General features: G+C 36.9%; 1 protein-coding gene across 25 annotated transcripts in view; it reads left to right on the forward strand.

Moving 5' to 3' along the window:
* The window catches only part of PIAS2 (protein inhibitor of activated STAT 2), a 105,907-nt gene extending 96,711 nt beyond the window's left edge, over positions 1-9,196 (forward strand). For 6 of the 25 annotated variants that reach the window (XM_077975524.1, XM_077975521.1, XM_077975532.1 and 3 more), the window contains 2 exons: positions 4,218-4,255; positions 6,832-9,196. In XM_077975524.1, coding sequence (XP_077831650.1) covers positions 4,218-4,255; positions 6,832-7,011 — 218 coding nt within the window. In that variant the 3' untranslated portion in view covers positions 7,012-9,196. Of the gene's footprint in view, positions 1-1,080; positions 1,626-4,217; positions 4,256-5,919 lie in introns of those variants that run through there. The other 19 variants (XM_077975517.1, XM_077975519.1, XM_028837788.2 and 16 more) reach the window with 6 other exon arrangements.
* Positions 9,197-21,623: the final 12,427 nt, after the last annotated feature.

The following is a 21,623-nucleotide window of genomic DNA, read 5'->3' on the forward strand; positions in this document are numbered from 1 at the left end:
TTTGTTTAGATTACGTGAATAAAATTTAGTGGAAAAGAATAGACATTTTATAGTACCCATTGAAAAAAATGGCTTTTAAAGTTATTTTTTGCTTCTTAAATATATTTACTCCATATGTAATTTGGGAGTTGGTATTTTAAGAAGTTCTTTGTAGACCCAGCTAGCACAAATTGTAAAGTATTTGTAAAGTATATACAAAGTCTGATGCTAAGGTACAGGTGAGGTTTCATGTCGGGGACAAAGATGGAAATTCAGAGATTCTTAATTCCTAACTGCCTTTTATGGCTGTAACATTGGCTAGTTGGAAGAGTGTCTACATGTCATCTCAGTATGTGTTATAAGCAAGCATTCCAAAAGGATTTGTTTCCTAAAGACCTTGAATTAAAAATTAATCCTGAAAAAAGATAATGAGCATTTCTGTTCATTAAAGTGATCCTATCATTTAGCAATAGTATAGACACAATTTACAAATCACTTGCCCTGTTTTTCAATTCTGTGAACCTGGATTAATTTTTAATTGGGGGAAATTTACATTATTTCAAAATTTGGGCATAAAGTAAGACTTTATTTCTTTTTAGGAATGTGCAAACTTGAGAAAAATGCAGTAAAATATGTCTGAACTAGGTATTTGGTAAAAATGCATTTCAAGCTGGTATTGAGCAAACAAGACTAATATCCAAGGCTCATATTTAGCCAATATTAACAATTATGGTGATACTGGTGGTTGTTATTGAAAAGCTTTCTTACCAATTGATAACTGAATAGAATAGGATCTATTGTTCTTTAGAAGAATTGCTAGTTTATCATCATGTATTAATTATGTAGCAATTACTATATCTAAATAGTTTAGTTTTACTTTGATTTTATTGTTAATGTGCTCTTTTGTGATTAGTAATTTGGTTTTATTTTTATGCATAATTTTTATGTAATTAGTCATACTGTGAAGAATTTTAGTATTGATAAACTTAATAATTTATAATAAAATATTAAATAGAACACCAAGAATGGAGAGATAACAAAGTTTTAATACATTTCTTAACATTCCTTTTAAACATAAACATGAATCTTCTGAATCTGCAGGAGAACAAAGAAGAAATGATATTAATAATGAACTGAAGCTTGGAACATCTTCTGATACTGTGCAACAGTGAATACAAAATAAAACAAATAATTTGTATTTATGGAGTGGAAAACAGCTTGATTATTTCAAGGAAAAATATGACTGCCTTATTATTGCTAGTGCCATATTGTCAGGTGCGAATGGTGCTCAAAAGTTGTATCATTAAAATTTGAAAGTGCTAAACATTTACATATTTAATCATGTAGCAGTTATGTTTTGTTAAAGTTTATGACTCAAAGAAAATGTGTTGTCATCAATAAGGAAAAAAGTCTTAATGAGTCAATTTCACAGTGAAGCACTTAAAATTTTAAAATTAAAATTTTATCAGTGTTGATAAAATAGTGTTAACACTACCTGCTTTTATTCAAAAGTGATTGACCATCTTCAACCGTGAAATACTTAGGAGGGCATAAAAATGTATCAGTATGGCATGCTGCAATTGAAACTTAACGGTGAAATAAGAAACTGCATTTTGCTAATAAACTTATGAAACAAGGCAGTAAAATTTTAATCACTACTGATGAAACTTTATTTCATATAAGAGTTTTAATATTCTGCTTAAAATGTAAAATGCAAGAAGACTTGGATGATTTCGTTTTTTTCTTAGGAAGAATAGCATCTAAAATACGATACCAAACTTCACTGTTAGTACTTGAGAAAAAAATGGTTTCAGTGAGAGAGATATTTACATTAAACAGATTTTATATAGACAGCACCCTTGTAATGCTTGGTAAACAATCTAGAATTCCAACCAGAATTCCAACCAAAATTTTAGAAAAATTTCTAGATATTTTATTATGGTGTTGTATAAGTCACCACATTCAATTTTCCGTGGATGAGGTATCAAGATACAGATAAGTAAATCTCTTAATTCTTTTCTAAATAAACTTTGTATTTACTGCACACATGAAATCATCAAAGAGAATTACAGTACATCTGAAGAACTGGAATGGAAATAATGAAAATAGGGTCCTCAGTGGGCATTCTCTGGTGATGCAGCTTCAATTTTTAATTTCAATTAAAATAATACACAGGCTTGATATGATTTTCAAACTGTTTTATATCAAGCTTGCATATTTATTTTAACTGAAATTATGAAATGGAAATAGTTGAACATTTAGAAAATGAGCATTTTTGAGTGGCTTGGCATCGGTACACAGTATTCCAACACCATCGTCGATACTTTAGTGTTATAAAAAGGTTTCAGTTACTAACATGAACTGAGAGATACAACAAATACTAAAGGTGATTGAGTGTATGAAACTGAAAAACTATAAAAAGGTAGAAACTATTATAAATATGAAGAAAACCGAAAAACTGAAAAGATAGAAGGTACTGTAAAGAAAAAACGGTTATACCATTTGAAGCAGAACAAAATAAATAACATTCCAATAAACTTTTTTTACTTAATAATAGAAATTGAAAATGTAAAACTCTGAAGGTATTACAAGGGCTAGACAAATTTTGAGTTCTTTGGCAGAAGCAGAGAGATGATTTACTGAATAGTATCAATATGAAGACAAAGTCTGCTTATTGAGATATCTCACCTATTATTTTAATAGAGAAGTCATTGGAAAAGTTTGTTGTAATTCTCTTTGGTTTAGTATTGGCTCAAACCATCGTATCATATAGCTAGTGACAGACATACGAAATGAAAAATTACAGCAAGCTGGGTGCGGTGGCTTGTGTCTGTAATCCCAGTACTTGGTGAGGCTGAGGTGGGAGGATCGCTTGAGCTCTGGAGTTCAAAACCAACCTGGGCAACATAGCGAGACCCTCTCTCTAAAAACAAAAATAATAATAATAATAATAATTAGCTGAGCATGGTGACACACGCCTGTAGCCCCTGCTTTTTGTGAGGCTGAGGCCAGGAGGTAAAGGCTGTAGTGACCTATGATTGTACCTCTGCATCCCAGCCTGGGCAACAAAGCAGACTCAGTGTCTCCCAAAAAAGGAAAAAAAAAATCTGTAGCAACAATTTTCAAAAAGACTTTAGAAATCGTTGGAATGATTTCTTTCAAATGATTGGTGCTATAGCTTGTATCACTTGATAAGCATTTTTGTAATACCATTATTTGGAGATTATAAGATAATAAATATATTTAAATTTTTTGAGTTGTAAATTCATACTGGTTAGTAAATATTTTAAATGTCCCCACTGATATTGTCTATTTTGCATAAAAGCATAATGTCAGACTTTCTCTGTGTGGTGGTTATATTCAGAGTGTCTCTGAATGCCAGCATAAAAATCGTGGAATTGAATAGAAATTGGCCTGTCTTAATGACGTATGGTTTCTTTTTTAATGTTTTGAAATAATTAAAGAGAATTAAGTCACACAGGGAGGTCTAGGTGAACAGACATTGAAGTTTATTACTAGACTTTTCAGACCTAAAAATTGTATTTATTATTATTATTTGAATATGTCAAAATTATATTACTGGACAATCTTCTACACATTCCTCTTTCTAAAACCTAATTGAACAATTACAGTTCTCTGGTTCAGAAAATTACATTAGCTCAGAACCCAGTAACCCTTAATAACTTAACCGTGTTAGCGCAGCAGTTCCTGAGTGTGTGCTTTGTGCAGAGCGTTGGACTATGTACTGCTCTTGATGTGGGGACAGCTGGAACAGAGAGCTATCATTGAAATAGACATCTGTTTAAGAGGTGATACTTAGATGAACCTCTGTATTTCTGAAAAATAAATGTGAAATATCTTAAGAGCTTAAGTATGTTTTTTTGTTTTTTTTATTTTTGAAGGTTCAAATCCAGATCATTAGCTCATCATTTTTATTGCTTCTCATTCTGTTAAGCTGCAAAGGGGGAAACATTTGTTCTGACTAGTCCTTCTCTGAAAAGTTTTGTACTTCTTTGAGTCTCTGGGAGCTAGTTTTTCCAGTTGTTTTATCAGAGAATATATTCATCTTTGGGTTTTAAACACTTCAAATATCACTAATCATGGTATAGAACTTCCCTGTGGCAGAGTGGTAAGCACTTACCACAAATGTTTTGTGATTTGTGATAAAAATGATTTAGGGAAATAATTCTGGTCTCCTAAAATATGAGACAACTATTAACAAAGCATTTTTGTTTTAGGTTTGGATTTTCTTTCCCTTATTCCAGTTGATCCCCAGGTATGTATCCTGAATTTAAGCAACTAATTTGTATTTGATTGTTGGTTATGTCATAGTAACTAAAAATGACCAGTTGCATAAAATCAGGACAGTCAACTCTGAATTACTTACATTGATGGAAAGGAAGTACTGTGCAAATATTTCACAATTTATTTGAAGGAATAAAGTTGTTTTCAGTTTATGATTTTTGTCTTTAATATCTAAATTTTAAATTCTGTTTTATTTAGCTTAATCAGTTGGCATCTCTTACAAGCATTTGAATGATTAGAATGAATGGAAGGAGTTCTGGGTGGCTGCAAGTTAAAATTTTACAAATACAGTTTTATTTTTTAGCTAAAACATTCTGTACATAGAAAATCAATAGCTAAACCTGATTAGACAGACTTGACTCATTAGCTTGATTCTTCATTGTTTTTAAAGACATTCAAATTTGGACTTTGGGGAGGCCCCAGTTTAAAGTTGCTATATGTCAATCATCCCTGTTTTCTCTGTCAAAGATGAGAAACCCTAGTAGCCCAGAGCCCCAACGTGAAGACCTTACAGTGAGCATGGATTGCACAGACAGGCTTATAGCAGAGTCAGAGCAGAGGAGGAGAGGTCCTGTATCAGCCTCCTGTTTCAGTACTCTGTATCAGATTACATGAACAGCGCCAGAAATTTCTGTGCAGACTGAGGAATTTCTTGTCATTCGGTGTTGACCTCCTTCTAGCAGTATATATAACAAAGGTACCTAGCAAAGGTATCTGTATTTTTCTAGGAAATGGATTCTTCAGATGTAAGGGATTACTAATTTTTATGTGACCAGTTCTTTTACAAAAAATTATCTTGGAACCTAGAGGTTTTTATTTCATAGCTCTATTTTGTATATTTAGCAGTGGTCTAACTTATTTGGTGACTCCGTAGTAGAAGGGTGAGGTGGGGCCTTACAGTTTGCCATAGAATCCTTAGGTTTTACTACCTGACCTCCATATTATCCCTTAATTCTTGTCATTGTATCTACAATAAGGGATGCAGGGTTAGCACTTAAGTGGCTGCAATCTGAATACTTCTAAGAATTCAGTGCAGAGCCTGTTGATGGCAGGACTGTAGCATCTAGGACTACTTTCATAAATGAGTATCTTTTTCCTATGAGGCAATCAAAAACTGCCTGAGAGGTAGCAGGAATGAAATGTAAGTTTCTTGGCTTTATTCTAGATTTACCCCCCAATTTTAATGGAAAGTTAGAAATTGATTTGATTTTAGAAAAGAGTTTTAATACCTGACAATTCAACTATCTTTAGAGCTCCTTGGAAGCTCTTTAAGAACTGTTCTTCTCCCTGTAACTAATGTCCCTTGACTCTGTGTGTGGCATTCATTTTATTGATGAACCAAAACAGTTATCTATTCAAAGCGTTGAATAACTTGTTCTTTTGAAGGGCAGTCTGAATTTTAGTTGTTGCTGTCCCTCTGACTGGCAACTTAAACCTGGGACTGTTGTTTCTGTTTTATTCACCAGCCTTGGAAATCATGTAGTCTAAACAACTTGACTTTTAAATTCCTGTTCCCGTAATCCAGTGTCTCTAATGATAAGCTACATAATCTTGAGAATGGGGAATGTGAGTCAGATATCCTTACTGATCTTTCATACAGTTGAACTAATGACAAACTTAAAACATCTCTTGCAGGATATCACTGAGACCTCCTGTTTTGCTAAAGTCAGTGCAGTCGTTTCTCACATAAAATATTTTATACAGATACAATGCTTTTGGCTCATCTGTCTTCACTCCTCTGTTAATATTAGAGTAGTACACTCAGGTTTGTACTTGTTTGGATCAGTGATGGGATCAGTAACCAGGATTGTAAGGGAACTTGTGAAATATGAGCACTAGGAAAGGGGTGTTAAACAGGCATCACGAGAATATTAGATCTTCTTTAACATTTATTGCAAAACTTTGTGATTACCTGAGATAATTTTCTGTCCTGAGGATCCTGTGATAGTTAGCTACCATCTAGTCTGTGTTTTAGAATGAATGTTGTCATTCTGATGACACAGGTATTTTATGTTTATGTACAAAGGAGTCCAATGCCATCATTCAGCTGGTCAGCCTTAACCTTCATAAAGGGTCTGTTTGATACTTAATTCACACCGGGAAAGGCTAACAAATACTTTTTAAAATGTTATTAAGCAAAAATGCCAGTGTAAGCTCAACAGTTCTTTCGAAATTGACACCCAACTAAATACAGTTAGGGAGCAAATTCTTTTTGAGATTAAGTATGAGTTGTCATTGGAGGGCCAATATTTAGTATTAAATGACTTCAGTTATTGTTGACATTATACTTTTACCTTTGTATGCAGTCAGCAAACAAGTTCCACAAGTTCAGAGAGAATCAAGAATATATGCTGCATTCTCTAAATAATGTAAAATAGCTGAATTCATGCCACCTTCCACCCAAAGATGTGAAGTTTTGAGCAATTTTTAAATCCCAGCGGGATTTAAATATGTGAATATTGCTTATGCATATCTAATAATTTCTAGTCTCTTTATTTAAAATCAAGTAGCCTCTTCCTCATTGGCATCATTGTTTGTTTCAAGCAGTACTGTCCTCCTATGTTTTTGGATAGTCTCACCTCACCCTTAACAGCAAGCAGTACGTCTGTCACCACCACCAGCTCCCATGAAAGCAGTACTCATGTTAGTTCATCCAGCAGCAGGAGTGAGACAGGGGTCATAACCAGCAGTGGAAGTAACATTCCTGACATCATCTCATTGGACTAAAGGAGGACTCACTTGATTCTGGGAATCATTCATCAGAACTGCTTTTTCTTGGATCTCTAATCTGTGGAAACTATTTTTTTTTTTTAAAACAATTTGGTATTTATTGAAAGTCAGATGGATTCTTTTGCTTTCTGAGAGGTGAACACAGAAGACTGCAACAAGAACCAAATGACATGCAAGGATTTTGCTTAATTATGCTGTACTCTCAGCATCAGATACATTCAGCCATAACTGTAACTTCCTGAGAGATGGATTTCACTTTCATACATTAATGGATGGAGTCTACAAATCAATGAAAAAAGTTTTTGTTAAAGAGCAATAAAATTATGTAAATATTCAAGTAACCTTTTTTCTAATTAAAAAAAATTGTAATCAGTGATTCTAGAATGACAGCAACTTCTGTTTAACCTACGTGAAGGAAAAAAAATGGAAAGAAATTAATGTTTGCTGAAGGAGTCCTTTCCATGGAGATTTGTTCTGTTTCATTGAAGTAATGAAGTTTCAGTACGTGGCCAAAGCTTGGATTCCACTCTTCGTCCTGCAGTTCCACTTTTCTTCATGATCCCATCAAAGAAAAACGGCATTTATGTTACTTGGCTTTTTTCCTGCTTATCATTTACACTTTGACGTTGTTTGCTAATGAATGCTGTGTGAAGTTCTGGGATTTGGCTACTCTTCATTGGAGATTATGTTTAAGAGCACTATGCAGATTCTGCCCTTGACATAATGTGTGTTATTATGTTTTTAGTAATTGTACATTCTTCATTCTAGAGTTTTCTATAAATTTGAGGCTTGTCTTCTCAAACAAGAAACCCTATGCAGCCATTGAATGAAATGTCTTTGGGGTACGGTGTGACTGAAATGTTTGTTAGAAATTTGTTCACACTATCAAATATTGATATCTTGGAGCCAGCAGAAGAGCAAATTTTGGGAGGTGGTAATAACAAAATTTAATTTCTTCCCAAGAACTTAATTTTCTCATTTATTTTACAGAATAGTAGTGAAATACTTGATGAAACTTTGTATTTTGGTAGCACTGACATAGAAAATGTGTTTTAGATTTATGATGATCATATTTCTCACCAATGTAATTTCAGTCTCAGCAGTGATTTTCAAACTTAGAAAAAGGGACAGCATCAGATTTTTTTTTTCCTTTTTTAAAAACGAAATCTTACCTGAAACTACAAAAGACAAATGAGAATTATAAATGTTTGAATTAAAGTGAAGAAGCGTTGGGGATGATGGGCCTGAACCCACTTCCTGTCTCAATCCATGCTACCCCAAACACTTCAGGGAATCTCTGAGGTTGTATTGGGTGCACTTTGAAAATTTTCTTCTGTAATGTGTTGGTTTGATTTTAAATCACACAGAAAACTGGATTTTACTCTTAGAGAAACATTTTCATCCAAGTTTTATAGTTTGCTTCATTTGACTTCCTAAATCATTTTTGACTTCACAAGGATTTAGTACTTTTCTGTTTAGCTTTCTCTCTCTAAGGTTTACCTTAAAAACGAAGTCCTTGTTTTAATGGCCAATCCAACCAATTGATTTCTCAAACTGAAGTGCCCAGGTGAGGACTCATCAATTTCAGTTAGAATAGGGGCGTACTACTTAAGAGTTGGTTCAGCTCCAAGGAGCTTACTTGTCCTTGCTTGGGTTTTGTTTTTCTTGTTTTTTTGTTTGTTTGTTTGTTTTAGTTTTGTTTTAGTTTTGTTTTAACCTTCTCAAGTTTCCATGGTCTTTGTGTATTCTTTTTATGTTGATTTAATTTCATGTGGTTTCCCGTATCATCCCTTCTTTGGCTACATCGTCTCCTTATTCAAGGGATTATCCCTTTGTGGGGGCTGCTTATTTTAAAGATGTGGGGGGAAAAACCCGAATCTACGAGCAGTAGTTGCACATAGTTGCCAGTTTTACTTTCTTAGTCATTAGATTTCCAACCCACGTTGTAGTTTTTTGGTCCAGATATAATATTTCTTTCTCATAAAGTTTTATGTTGCTGCTCTAAATACAGATGCAATTTTTATTGACTCTGTAATCAGATAGAAAAAATTTAACTTGATTTGTGTGGCATAATTAATAAAGAAATGATGTATATTTGTTATTTTGTTACCCTTTAGATTGTCAGAGACTCCCCAATTTAATCAACAAAGTTTTATAAAGTAAATGAAAATATTAACAGAAATTAGTTTATTTACTTGGTTCTTATAACTGATGCCTCTGTGCTTTTGTAATTGTGATTTTTTTTTTTTTTTGCTGTTTTCTGTGAACAGTTTTAATGTTCAGTTTGGTGTTTTACACTGAAATTACATATAAATTTTTAATTTATTTCATACAGGCAATTTGCATTTTAAAAAATACACTTTGAAGTTTATCATCTTGAAGTTGGGGCTTACATTGTGTATCTGTCTTTGAGCATTAGTACTTTATGATTTTGGCCTTATGGCAGCATCATGATTACTGAGCCATCAGACTTTAATATGGTCACTGTTTCTTATCCAGACCCTAACTTTCTAGTAGTTTATTTTGCTACCCCAGATTTCTGCTTAACCAGATATAAGGGAGTTTCAGAGGGGTTGTCTTAGCTGTTACCTAGATTATCTTAGGAAATGAACTGTAATTGTCAGTCTCCTAAAATCAATTTTTTTTTTTTTTTTTTTTTTTTTTTTTGAGGCTGAATCTTGCTCTTGTTGCCCAGGATGGAGTATAATGGCACAATCTTGGCTCATCGCAACCTCCGCCTCCAGGGTTCAAGCGATTCTCCTGCTTCAGCCTCCCAAGTAGCTGGGATTACAGGCATGAACAACCACGCCCAGCTAATTTTGTATTTTTAGTAGAGACGGGGTTTCTCCATTTTGGTCAGGCTGGTCTCGAACTCCCGACCTCAGGTGATCCGCCTGCCTTGGCCTCCCGAAGTGCTGGGATTTACAGGCATGAGCCACCATGCCCGGCCAAAATAAAATGTTTTTATCTTTCTTCACTTAGAACTATGAAGGGCTTTTCTTGCTCTGGTAATCCCCCACAGTGTAATTGGTGCTGAAAATAGCTTTGTGCCTGAGGTCTGTTTTCACTCACTCACTTTCTGACCATTAGGTGAGCCACTTCAGGATTTTCTAGCCTGAAGTTATAAAAACTTGGCATCTGTCCTTAGATAATTGTAAAGGCAAAATGAAAGCATTGAGGTGAATTTAGGTTATATGGCATTTATATGGTAATGTGTTTCAGAAAAGCTAGAATGAAAATATGATGTAAGGGATGGCAAGTATAGGTTGATTCATAATTCTTGGTATAAAAGCAAGTTTTCCTTAGTCTTGAGGAATTTGAAGAAAGGTAAAATGTTGGATTTTAGGCAAAGTAGGATTGACCAGAGACTGTTCTGACTTTGACATTCAGACGTTTCAGACGTTCTTCCTTTAGACCAGTCCAAGACACTCACCATTTCCAGCCAAGTTGTCTTTTTTTTTCTGCCAATAAAGTATTCATTAGTTGACATTTGTTTGTATTTTAAGTAAAGTCAATTTTTTTAAAACATTAATTTAATTCATAGGTATGCCTTTCATTTCTCTGGCCTTCAGTTGGTTTAAAAAAAAAAAAAAAAAAGCACTTAGCCAGACCATTCTTTCTTTAGTAAACATTTTTATTTTCTTAATTTTTCCTGCAAGATTTCCTCCATTTTCATGGAATGTCATAATGACATTACCATTATTTTCTAGCTCTTTTCATCATAGAAAAATGTAGAGCAGTGCACCATTTAAATATGTCTGACATTAGATTTAGTGGTCCTGGGTTCATGTGATTTGGGAGCTTTAAGTTGTCATTTAGATTGATGATTCAACCTGACTCACCATCTTTTTTACTACAATTCTACATGAATGTGGTGAAACAGGTAGAAGAAAATTAAGCATTTCTCTGCTTTTGGAGTCTAATGTTCCTGCCAAGTGACTGGTTTGTAACACCCCCCTCACCCCCACTTTGTTAGGAACCTGCAATTCCTAAAAGAAAGAAATAAAGCTGTATACAATGTCCATTCGTTAATGCTTGCCTGGTTGAATAATGTTTGTTTTTTCTGTTTATGTAAGTAGTACATGCTTATTGCGGAAAATTTAGACAATACAGAAAAGTATAACAATTGCCTATAATTCTGTCACCAGAAAAAAAATCAAAAAAAATCACTTGATATTTTTGCATATTCGTTGCCAGTGTCTTTGCTACTTCTGTATATTTTTACATAGTTTCATCATTCTCAGTGTAATTTGTATCTTGGGGTTTTTCCCCTCAATCTACAAGCATTATTCCATGTCATTAAAAACTGTGTCAACTATTATTAATTTTATGGTACTCCGTTGTTATGGATGTGCCATGATTCATAAAACCTGTCCTTATTTTGAACAGTTTAGATTGTATCTCATAATGCCATGGTGAATGTCTTTGTGCATAAATTATTTTCTTAGGATAGATACTGGAAGTAGAATTTCTGGTCAAGGGTATATGAACACTTTTGTAGTTGTTGATTCATATCACTTTTCCACATGGGTATGCTAATTTATACTGCAGCTGGATGGTATGAGAAGAGTGGTCTAGCCATATTTTCCAAGAACATGAAATGTTTTATCTTTATGCAGGCATCTGCACTAAGACACTCTGCCCTTCTGACCCTGTGGAACGGGGTTAACTGATTTGGAGATCTTTGGCAGAGATTTTCCCAGGCTTTCTTAGTTTTAAATATATCTGACATGGGCCGGGCGCGGAGGCTCACGCCTATAATCCCAGCACTTTGGGAGGCCGAGGTGAGCGGATCACCTGAAGTCAGGAGTTGGAGACCAGCCTGGCTAACATGGTGAAACCCCATCTCTAGCAAAAATACATAAATTAGCTGGGTGTGATGGCAGGGCGCCTGTAGTCCCAGCTATTTGGGATACCGAGGCAGGAGAATCGCTTGAACCTGGGAGGCAGAGATTTCGGTGATCTGAGATTGTGCCACTACACTTACAAAGCAAGACTCTGTCTCCAAAAAAAATTATACACACACACACAATCTGACATGTTCCAGAAACACCTGCATATGGCTATCCAAGCTTTTCACGTGATTTTACTTGCACTGTAAAGTTGCACAAATATTCTTTGTCAGACTACATTTTCCATTTTTAGTTCAAAAGTGTTGTCACTTTTTTTAAAAAGCCGCTTGTACCTAAGGCCTGCCCTTAGAGGTCAGCTCTCTTTTTCCTCTTCCTGTAGGCCCGATTATGGCCTTTCTGAGCTCCCCAAAGCCAGTAGAATCTACTGAGCCAAAGGCATTCAGTCCCCAAACTGAAAAGTGGTAAGGCTAAAAACTATAAAAACAGGCAAACATTGCCTATTTTCACTTTCTATTCCCTTATGTTTCCAATAAGGGTAGCTGCGGGGAAAGGAAAAACAGATTGCTATCTTCAGATGTTTGAGGTACAACATTTTCTTGATTGGCAAATGCCAATCATTTCCCAAACCTTCCTATTTCTGAATGGCTTTTAAAAACTTTATTTTGTGTTCTCAAAGCGTAATTCTTTTAAATGACAAAGAGTGTTACCCTGTTATAAAACAGGGTAAAAGAATGTCTTATTCTTGGAATAGCTCCTCAGAGGAAAGTGGTGTTATTCCCCATTTTACAAATAAAACGGGTTTAGATAGGTTTTCCAAGGTCACAGTGAATGAGTAGTGGACTTGGGAGTCTGACCCAGACTTACCCCAAAAGCTCTCTGCCTGAACTGAAGTGACATTAATTAGCTCTGCTGCCTAGGAGACTGGTATGGGAATCTAGACTTAAAATCATGAGAACTGGTTTCAGAGGATGGCCAGAGTAATAAGGAAGGAGTGGATGCTGAAGCCACTTCAGAGGAAGACTCAAGATTCAGTGACTGGATATATGAGTAAGGATTGAGTCCATTTTTTATCCATTTTTCAAGCCTGGGTAACTTGGATGTTAATGGTACTATTTACAGAGACAGGAGGCAGTTTAGAGTGAAGATGAATCACGTATGGGAGACAGTGATGAATGGTAAGCATGGGATTTCAGAAAGGAAGCATCCGTGAGGCTCATTCCTGGTTTTTCTGCAGTCTTTTAAATAAAAGTACAAACCTCCCTTGTCATCCATTTTTGTCTTCACTTATCTCCATTCTGTATTATGTTCTAGTTACTGATCCCTTCCTAGGCCATTCTTGGCTACATCTTAGCCTTTTCTTTTGATTTTTCTCTTCACTGCCTTGCCCATAACAAATTTGGCTGCCACCTGCCATCCCCTACAGCTCACACCAGCGTGGGCTGTGTTCACATTCTACATATCTCAAGATACAGTGGTTGCTGTCCTTCCCCCTACTCCATCGTTAACGCCTCTCAAAAATCTCTGCCTCTGAGGCTCATGCTAAGAGGTTACACTATCAGCTGCGTCTAGTCTTATAACTGCCTAATCATTCCCCTTGATTTGCTGGACGCTTTGGCTCACAGGGTTCCTTGCCATCCTTGATTCTGGTCATTATTCTCAATATCTTCAGCATTCTATAGGTGATTTATCCAAGTTGGTCTGTGAGGTTTTGGTTACTTTACCTCCAACATTTTCTTCTGCTGAACCACACCTTCTGTTTTCCTCTTTGCTACTTGTCCAGCTTGGACTGCTCTTTCATTATTGCAGCCTTGAACAAATCTCAGTCACCTATCCATCCTCTGACATGACTTAGCATAGTTCCTTTGCCCATGCCCATCAGTTACAACAAATGTTACTGCTCTCTTTTCAGACCACTTCCTTCTCAGAAGATGGCTTTGCTGCTTAATTCAAACAGAAGGGACAGTCCATCAGCATGATTTCTTCCCCACCTATGACCACCTCCGTCCTTTTTTATTTCCAGTCTCAGAGAATGAAGTAGGCCTTTAAGGTCAACTCAGCCACATGGGCATTTGACTCTGGTCTCCTCCTCTCATCTTCAGGACCTTACCCTGTCAGACTTCCCCTCTCTTATCTCCATGTCTCTCACCTCTCTACTGCTGCTTTTCTTGGCTTACAGATGGTCTCAGTCATCAAGTATTTGAGATTATATTAGGTGCCAGGCATTGTATCAGGCACTTGAAACACAAGACAGGTTCCTGTCCCCACCAAAGTTGTGCTCCAGTAGCATCAACAGAGATGTGAAATAGGGAGATTACAATGTTAATGGTAAAAGGCAAAGTATAGGGTGCTACAAGAGCATGTAAATGAGGCACCTCAATGATTTGATAGAAGTAATATAGAGAAATGTGAATTGATTAAAAGCTTGTCCAAAAAGAGGGTTGAAAATGTTTAGAATTGCTGGAAGTTTGCTAAGGAATATTGAGAAATATGCATAGATAGATCGTGAAGGGCCTTGTAAAACAGTGATGAGGCATTGAAGAGTTTTCATGATCATTAGTAGTAATGATAATTTGTTGAGTATGGTATGATTATCTCCATATTACAAATGTGGAAACAGATTCTGAGCAGATGAGTGACTGACTTGTCCAAGGTCGTGCAGCTGGTAATTGAGGAGTCAGGCTTCAAATCCAGTTTTTAACTACTTTCTCAAAGGCCTTTCTTGATCATTCTATCTAAAAAGCAAGTATTTCCTAACTATTATCACAGTACCCTGTTCATACACTATTAATATGTAAAATAATCCCTGCATATTGTCTGTTTCCCATGCTAGATTGTAAGCTCCATGAGGGCAGGGGTGATAACTTTTAACTTGCATCCCAGAGCCTAACATGATATGTGGTACATAGAAGGTACCCAGTAAATATTGGTGGATGAAGAAATAGTGGATAACCATTTGCACTTGACTTATGCTGACTGGAAATTCAATACCTTTGGAATATATAATACCTCAGCGGTAAGCATTCACCAAGAGAGGAAAACAGAAGGAGGTGCATGTTTAGGGTGATTGGTACAGGAGATGGATACTGAGGTGTTGGAAGGCAGCGTACTCACCTTCTGAACTCCAAAAACTTACAGGGGCAAGGGCCATTAACAAGGGGTGGGTAGAACAGTGCACAGTGGGGATAATAATGTGGGAATAGGTGTTGTATTAAACCTGAAAGTGTAAGCAACTCCTTGTAGACCCACCCTACTGTGTATAAAAGGCTGGAGAAATTCTTCATATGATCTACTCTAGGTTAAGTATTGAGGACCACCTTATCTGGGTCAGGTACACCACACTGATACAATATAATTGTAAATATAATTTATCCTCGGTCTCTTATGGCTAGCCACCTGACCCAAATCATTATTAGACTCAATACTTTGGAACTGGAACAAAAATCAGTTGACCTGATTTCTGAAAGACATGCCCACCTGCTATTTGACAAGCTATAGACATACCCCACAATTGATGGGTAGTAGCACTGAAACTATCAAAGTGGATGAATTCATCCAGAGGAGTTGATGAGTGAGAAAAAAATACTGGAAAAGGAACACAAGGAGATCAAGAAGGATCAGCTGAGACTGAAGGAAAATAATGTATTACAGAGGCCAAAAAATAGAGTATTTCAAGAAGCAAGTGGTTACTGGAGTTAAAAGCTGCTGATACAACCTAAAAAGGTAAGTATCCATTTTTTTAAAAAGCTTTCATTTAAAACAACACCATATTTGATTGAATCTAAGTGCCTGATTGTAAGACATTAAAGAAAAACGCTAAACTATGACCCATTGCTTTCATGGTCAATGAAAGTACTTCAATATGTATCCTATTAAAATGTTGAGGAGGGATGAATATGCATCTTATAAGTGAGGAATTATGATAATTTTTGTCTTCCTTTGGCTTTCTTAACCAGGCCGTATCTGGTAATTTCATCAAGAACAATTTCAGTGGTATCCAGATCAAAGGCAGATGAAGGGATGGGTATGGACATAGGCATGTGTGTCATTTGAACAGCAGAGAGTTAAAAGAGTTACTTAGTGGTTTGACTTTCATGTCTTTGAGAACCATGTGATTGACGTGATTGGTTCCAGAAGCAAGGAGGAGGTAAGGATGATGTATGAGGATAACAGCCAGTTTCAAATAGCAATCCTGGAGAATCAGAGAATGGACTAGAGGTGAGTTGGACACTGTAGACTTGCAGTGATAGCTAAATGGCAGAGCTTTCTTCAGTAATGCCCATTGTCGAAGCCATAGTTGTGGAAGAAGTCAGAGGCTGGATTTATTCAAGGTTGGGGTTTTGTCACATTGGTGCCACAGAGTGGCAGGGGTAATCTCCTGAAGTTGCTGGCAGGTAGTTTACTTGCTAGAATCTCAGCTGCCCTCACACTCCTGGAATTAATTTTTGTTGAAGTCAAATGTGCTCCTAATTGCCAGGTCTCTTGGGCTTGATTTTTACTAGCTTCAACATCTGCAGTTGACACAGTCTCTTCCATTTCTTGGTTATTGTGCCAACACGTCTTTTTCTACCTTTGGGAACTCATTTTCTTCTCTCTACCCTGGAAATGTAGGTGTAATCTTGCCGGTCAGCGGCATTTCCCCCAGCCACTTGACCTACATTCCTTGATATGCTCAACTATTAATATTCCACTAGCCATGATTTTTTGTTTTGCTAATCAGGTGTCTGGAACAGTTTTTACTTGCAACTTAACTATTCCATTGTATTTGAAGTGACTTTCTTATAAGTTGTTTATGTGTGTGTATATGTATATATTCATGTTCCTTTGTGTGATTATACATATATATGTAAAGTACATTTGTGTATAGCTATACGTACATATGTATACATGTATATATGTATATATACACACAGTATGTGGATTGCTGTGTGTGTGTATATATATACACACGTAAAGCTTTACATATATAGCTTTACATATATGCTGGGGCTGCCTTTACAAAGCTCCACAAATAGGGTGTCTTAACAGAAATGTGTTGTCTCAGGATCTGCAGGCTACAAGTCTGAAATGAAAGTGTCAGCAGGGTTGTTTCCTTCTAAGGACTCGTAGGGAAGAATGTGTTCCAGGTTTTCTCACTGGCTTGTAGGTGGCAGTCTTCTCCTTGTGTCTCTTTATATAGTCTTCCTTCTATGCATGTTTGTCTGTGTCCACATTTCCCCTATTTGTTAGGGCAAGAGGCATATTGGATTAGGATCCACCTTAATGACCTCATTTAATTAGATTACCCCTACAAAGACCTTATTGCCAAGTAAGGTCACATTCTGAGGAATGAAGGGTCGGGATTCCAACATACATACATATATATGTATATATATTTTTCCCCCTAATGGTGTGACACATTTCAACTCCCTAACACAGATAAACTTTACCCATTTAAAGTGTACGGTTTAGAGTCGGGAGCAAGATGCCTGAATAGGAACAGCTCCAGCCTCCAGCTCCCACCGCGAGTGACACAGAAGACGGGTGATTTCTGCATTTCAACTGAGGTGCAGACCCACACCTCACACCTTACACGGCAGGGTACACCCCTGAGATGAAGCTTCCAGAACAAGAATCAGACAGCAGCACTCGCTGTTCAGCAATATTCTATCTTCTGCAGCCTCTGCTGCTGATACCCAGGAAAACAGGGCCTGGAGTGAACCTCAAGCAATCTCCAACAGACCTACAGCTGACTGTTAGAAGGAAAACTAACAGTAAGGACACCCACACCAAAACCCCATCAGTACGTCACCAGCATCAAAGACCAAAGGCAGACAAAACAACAAAGATGGGGAAAAAGCAGGGCAGAAAAGCTGAAAATTCAAAAAATAAGAGCACATCTCCCCCTACAAAGGAACGCAGCTCATCACCAGCAGCAGATCAAAGCTGGATGGAGAATGACTTTAATGAGTTGAGAGGAGAAGGCTTCAGTCGATCAAACTTCTCAGAGCTAAAGGAGGAACTATGTACCCAGTGCAAAACAACTAAAAATCTTGAAAAAAGAATGGAAGAATGGATAACTAGAATAATCAATGCAGAGAAGGCCATAAACGAACTGACAGAGATAAAAACCATGACACAAGAGATACGTGACAAATGCACAAGCTTCAGTAACCAACTCGATCAACTGGAAGAAAGAGTATCAATGATTGAAGATGAAATGAGTGAAATGAAGTGAGAAGAGAAGTCTAGAGAAAAAAAAGGGAAAAGAAATGAACAAAGCCTCCAAGAAATATGGGATTATGTGAAAAGACCAAATCTATGTCTGATTGGTGTGCCTGAAAGTGAGGGGAAAAATGGAACCAAGTTGGAAAACACTCTTCAGGATATCATCCAGGAGAACTTCCCCAACCTAGTAAGGCAGGCCAACATTCAAATTTAGGAAATACAAAGAACACCACAAAGATACTCCTCGAGAAGAGCAACTCCAAGACACATAATTGTCAGATTCACCAAAGTTGAAATGAAGGAAAAAATGTTCAGGGCAGCCAGAGAGAAAGGTCAGGTTACCCACAAAGGGAAGCCCATCAGAGTAACAGCAGATCTCTCAGCAGAAGCTCTACAAGCCAGAAGAGAGTGGGGGCCAATATTCAGCATTCTTAAAGAAAAGAATTTTCAACCCACAGTTTCATATCCAGCCAAACTAAGTTTCATAAGTGAAGGAGAAATAAAATCCTTTACAGACAAGCAAATGCTTAGAGATTTTGTCACCACCAGGCCTGCCCTACGAGAGATCCTGAAGGAAGCACTAAACATGGAAAGGAACAGCCGGTACCAACCATTGCAAAAACATGCCAAAATGTAAAGACCATCAATGCTAGGAAGAAACTGCATCAACTAATGAGCAAAATAACCAGCTAATATCACAATGACAGGATCAAGTTCACACATAACAATCTTAACCTTAAATGTAAATGGACTAAATGGTCCAATTAAAAGACACAGACTGGCAAATTGGATAAAGAGTCAAGACCCATCAGTTTGCTGTATTCAGGAGACCCATCTCACATGCAGAGACACACATAGGCTCATATTAAAGGGATGGAGGAAGATCTACCAAGCAAATGGAGAACAAAAAAAAGCAGGGGTTGCAATCCTGGTCTCTGATAAAACACACTTTAAACCATCAGAGATCAAAAGACACACAGAAGGCCATTACATAATGGTAAAGGGATCAATTCAACAGGAAGAGCTAACTATCCTAAATATATATGCACCCAATACAGGAGCACCCAGATTCATAAAGCAAGTCCTTAGAGACTTACAAAGAGACTTAGACTCCCATACAATAATAATGGGAGACTTCAACACCCCACTGTCAACATTAGATAGATCAACGAGACAGAAAGTTAACAAGGATATCCAGGAATTGAACTCAACTCTGCACCAAGGGGACCTAATAGACATCTACAGAACTCCCCACCCCAAATCAACAGAATATACATTCTTCTCAGCACCACATCGCACTTACTCCAAAATTGACCACATAGTTGGAAGTAAAGCACTCCTCAGCAAATGTACAAGAACAGAAATTATAGCAAACTGTCTCTCAGACCACAGTGCAATCAAACTAGAACTCAGGACTAAGAAAATCAATCAAAACCGCTCAGCCACATGGAAAGTGAGCAACCTGCTCCTGAATGACTGCTGGGTACATAACGAAATGAAGGCAGAAATAAAGATGTTCTTTGAAACCAATGAGAACAAAGATACAACATATCAGAATCTCTGGGACACATTTAAAACAGTGTGTAGAGGGAAATTTATAGCACTAAATGCCCACAAGAGAAAGCTGGAAAGATCTAAAATTGACACCCTAACATCACAATTAAAAGAACTAGAGAAGCAGGAGCAAACACATTCAAAAGCTAGCAGAAGGCAAGAAGTAACTAAGATTGGAGCAGAACTGAAGGAGATAGAGACACAAAAAACCCTCCAAAAAATCAGTGAATCCAGGAGCTGGTTTTTTGAAAAGATCAACAAAATTGTTAGACTGCTAGCAAAACTAATAAGAAAAGAGAGAAGAATCAAATAGACACAATAAGATAAAGGGGATATCACCACCAACCCCACAGAAATACAAACTACCATCAGAGAATACTATAAACACCTCTATGCAAATAAACTAGAAAACCTAGAAGAAATGGATAATTTCCTGGTCACTTACACTTTCCCAAGACTAAACCAGGAAGAAGTTGAATCCCTGAATACACCAATAGCAGGTTCTGAAATTGAGGCAATAATTAATAGCCTACCAACCAAAAAAAGTCCAGGACCAGACGGATTCACAGCCGAATTCTACCAGAGGTACAAGGAGGAGCTGGTATCATTCCTTCTGAAACTATTCCAATCAATAGAAAAAGAGGGAATTCTCCCTAACTCATTTTTTGAAGCCAGCATCATCCTGATACCCAAGCCTGCCAGAGACACAACAAAAAAAGAGAATTTTAGACCAATATCCCTGATGAACATCGATGCAAAAATCCTCAACAAAATACTGGCATACCGAATCCAGCAGCACATCAAAAAGCTTATCCACCATGATCAAGTGGGCTTCATCCCTGGGATGCAAGGCTGATTCAACATACGCAGATCAATAAACACAATCCAGCATATAAACACAACCAAAGACAAAAACCACATGATTATCTCAATAGATGCAGAAAAGGCCTTTGACAAAATTCAACAGCCCTTCATGCTAAAAACTCTCAAGAAATTCGGTATTGATGGAACGTATCTCAAAATAATAAGAACTGTTTATGACAGACCCACAGCCAATATCATACTGAATGGGCAAAAACTGGAAGCATTCCCTTTGAAAACTGGCACAAGACAGGGATGCCCTCTCTCACCACTCCTGTTCAACATAGTGTTGGAAATTCTGGCTAGGGCAATCAGGCAAGAGAAAGGATAAAGGGTATTCAGTTAGGAAAAGAAGAAGTCAGATTGTCCCTGTTTGCAGATAACATGATTATATATTTAGAAAACCCCATCATCTCAGCCTGAAATCTCCTTAAGCTGATAAGCAACTTCAGCAAAGTATCAGGATACAAAATTAATGTGCAAAAATCACAAGCATTCTTATACACCAGTAACAGACAAACAGCCAAATCATGAATGAACTCCCATTCACAATTGCTTCAAAGAGAATAAAATACCTGGGAATCCAACTTACAAGGAATCTAAAGGACCTCTTCAAGGAGAACTACAAACCACTGCTCAGTGAAATAAAAGAGGACACAAACAAATAGAAGAACATACCATGTTCATGGATAGGAAGAATCAATATCATGAAAATGGCCATACTGCCCAAAGTAATTTTATAGATTCAATGCCATTCCCATCAAGCTACGAATGACTTTCTTCACAGAATTGGAAAAAACTGCTTTAAAGTTCATAGGGAACCAAAAAAGAGCCCGCATTGCCAAGACAGGTAAGTCAAAAGAACAAAGCTGGAGGCATCATGCTACCTGACTTCAAACTATACTACAAGGCTACAGTAACCAAAACAGCATGATACTGGTACCAAAACAGAGATATAGACCAATGGAACAGAACAGAGCCCTCAGAAATAATACCACACATCTACACCACACATCTACAGCCATCTGATCTTTGACGAACCTGAGAAAAACAAGAAATGGGGAAAGGATTCCCTGTTTAATAAATGGTGCTGGGAAAATTGGCTAGCCATAAGTAGAAAGCTGAAACTGGATCCTT

This window comes from Macaca mulatta, chromosome 18 (genome assembly GCF_049350105.2).
Source record: "Macaca mulatta isolate MMU2019108-1 chromosome 18, T2T-MMU8v2.0, whole genome shotgun sequence".
NCBI lineage: Eukaryota > Metazoa > Chordata > Mammalia > Primates > Cercopithecidae > Macaca > Macaca mulatta.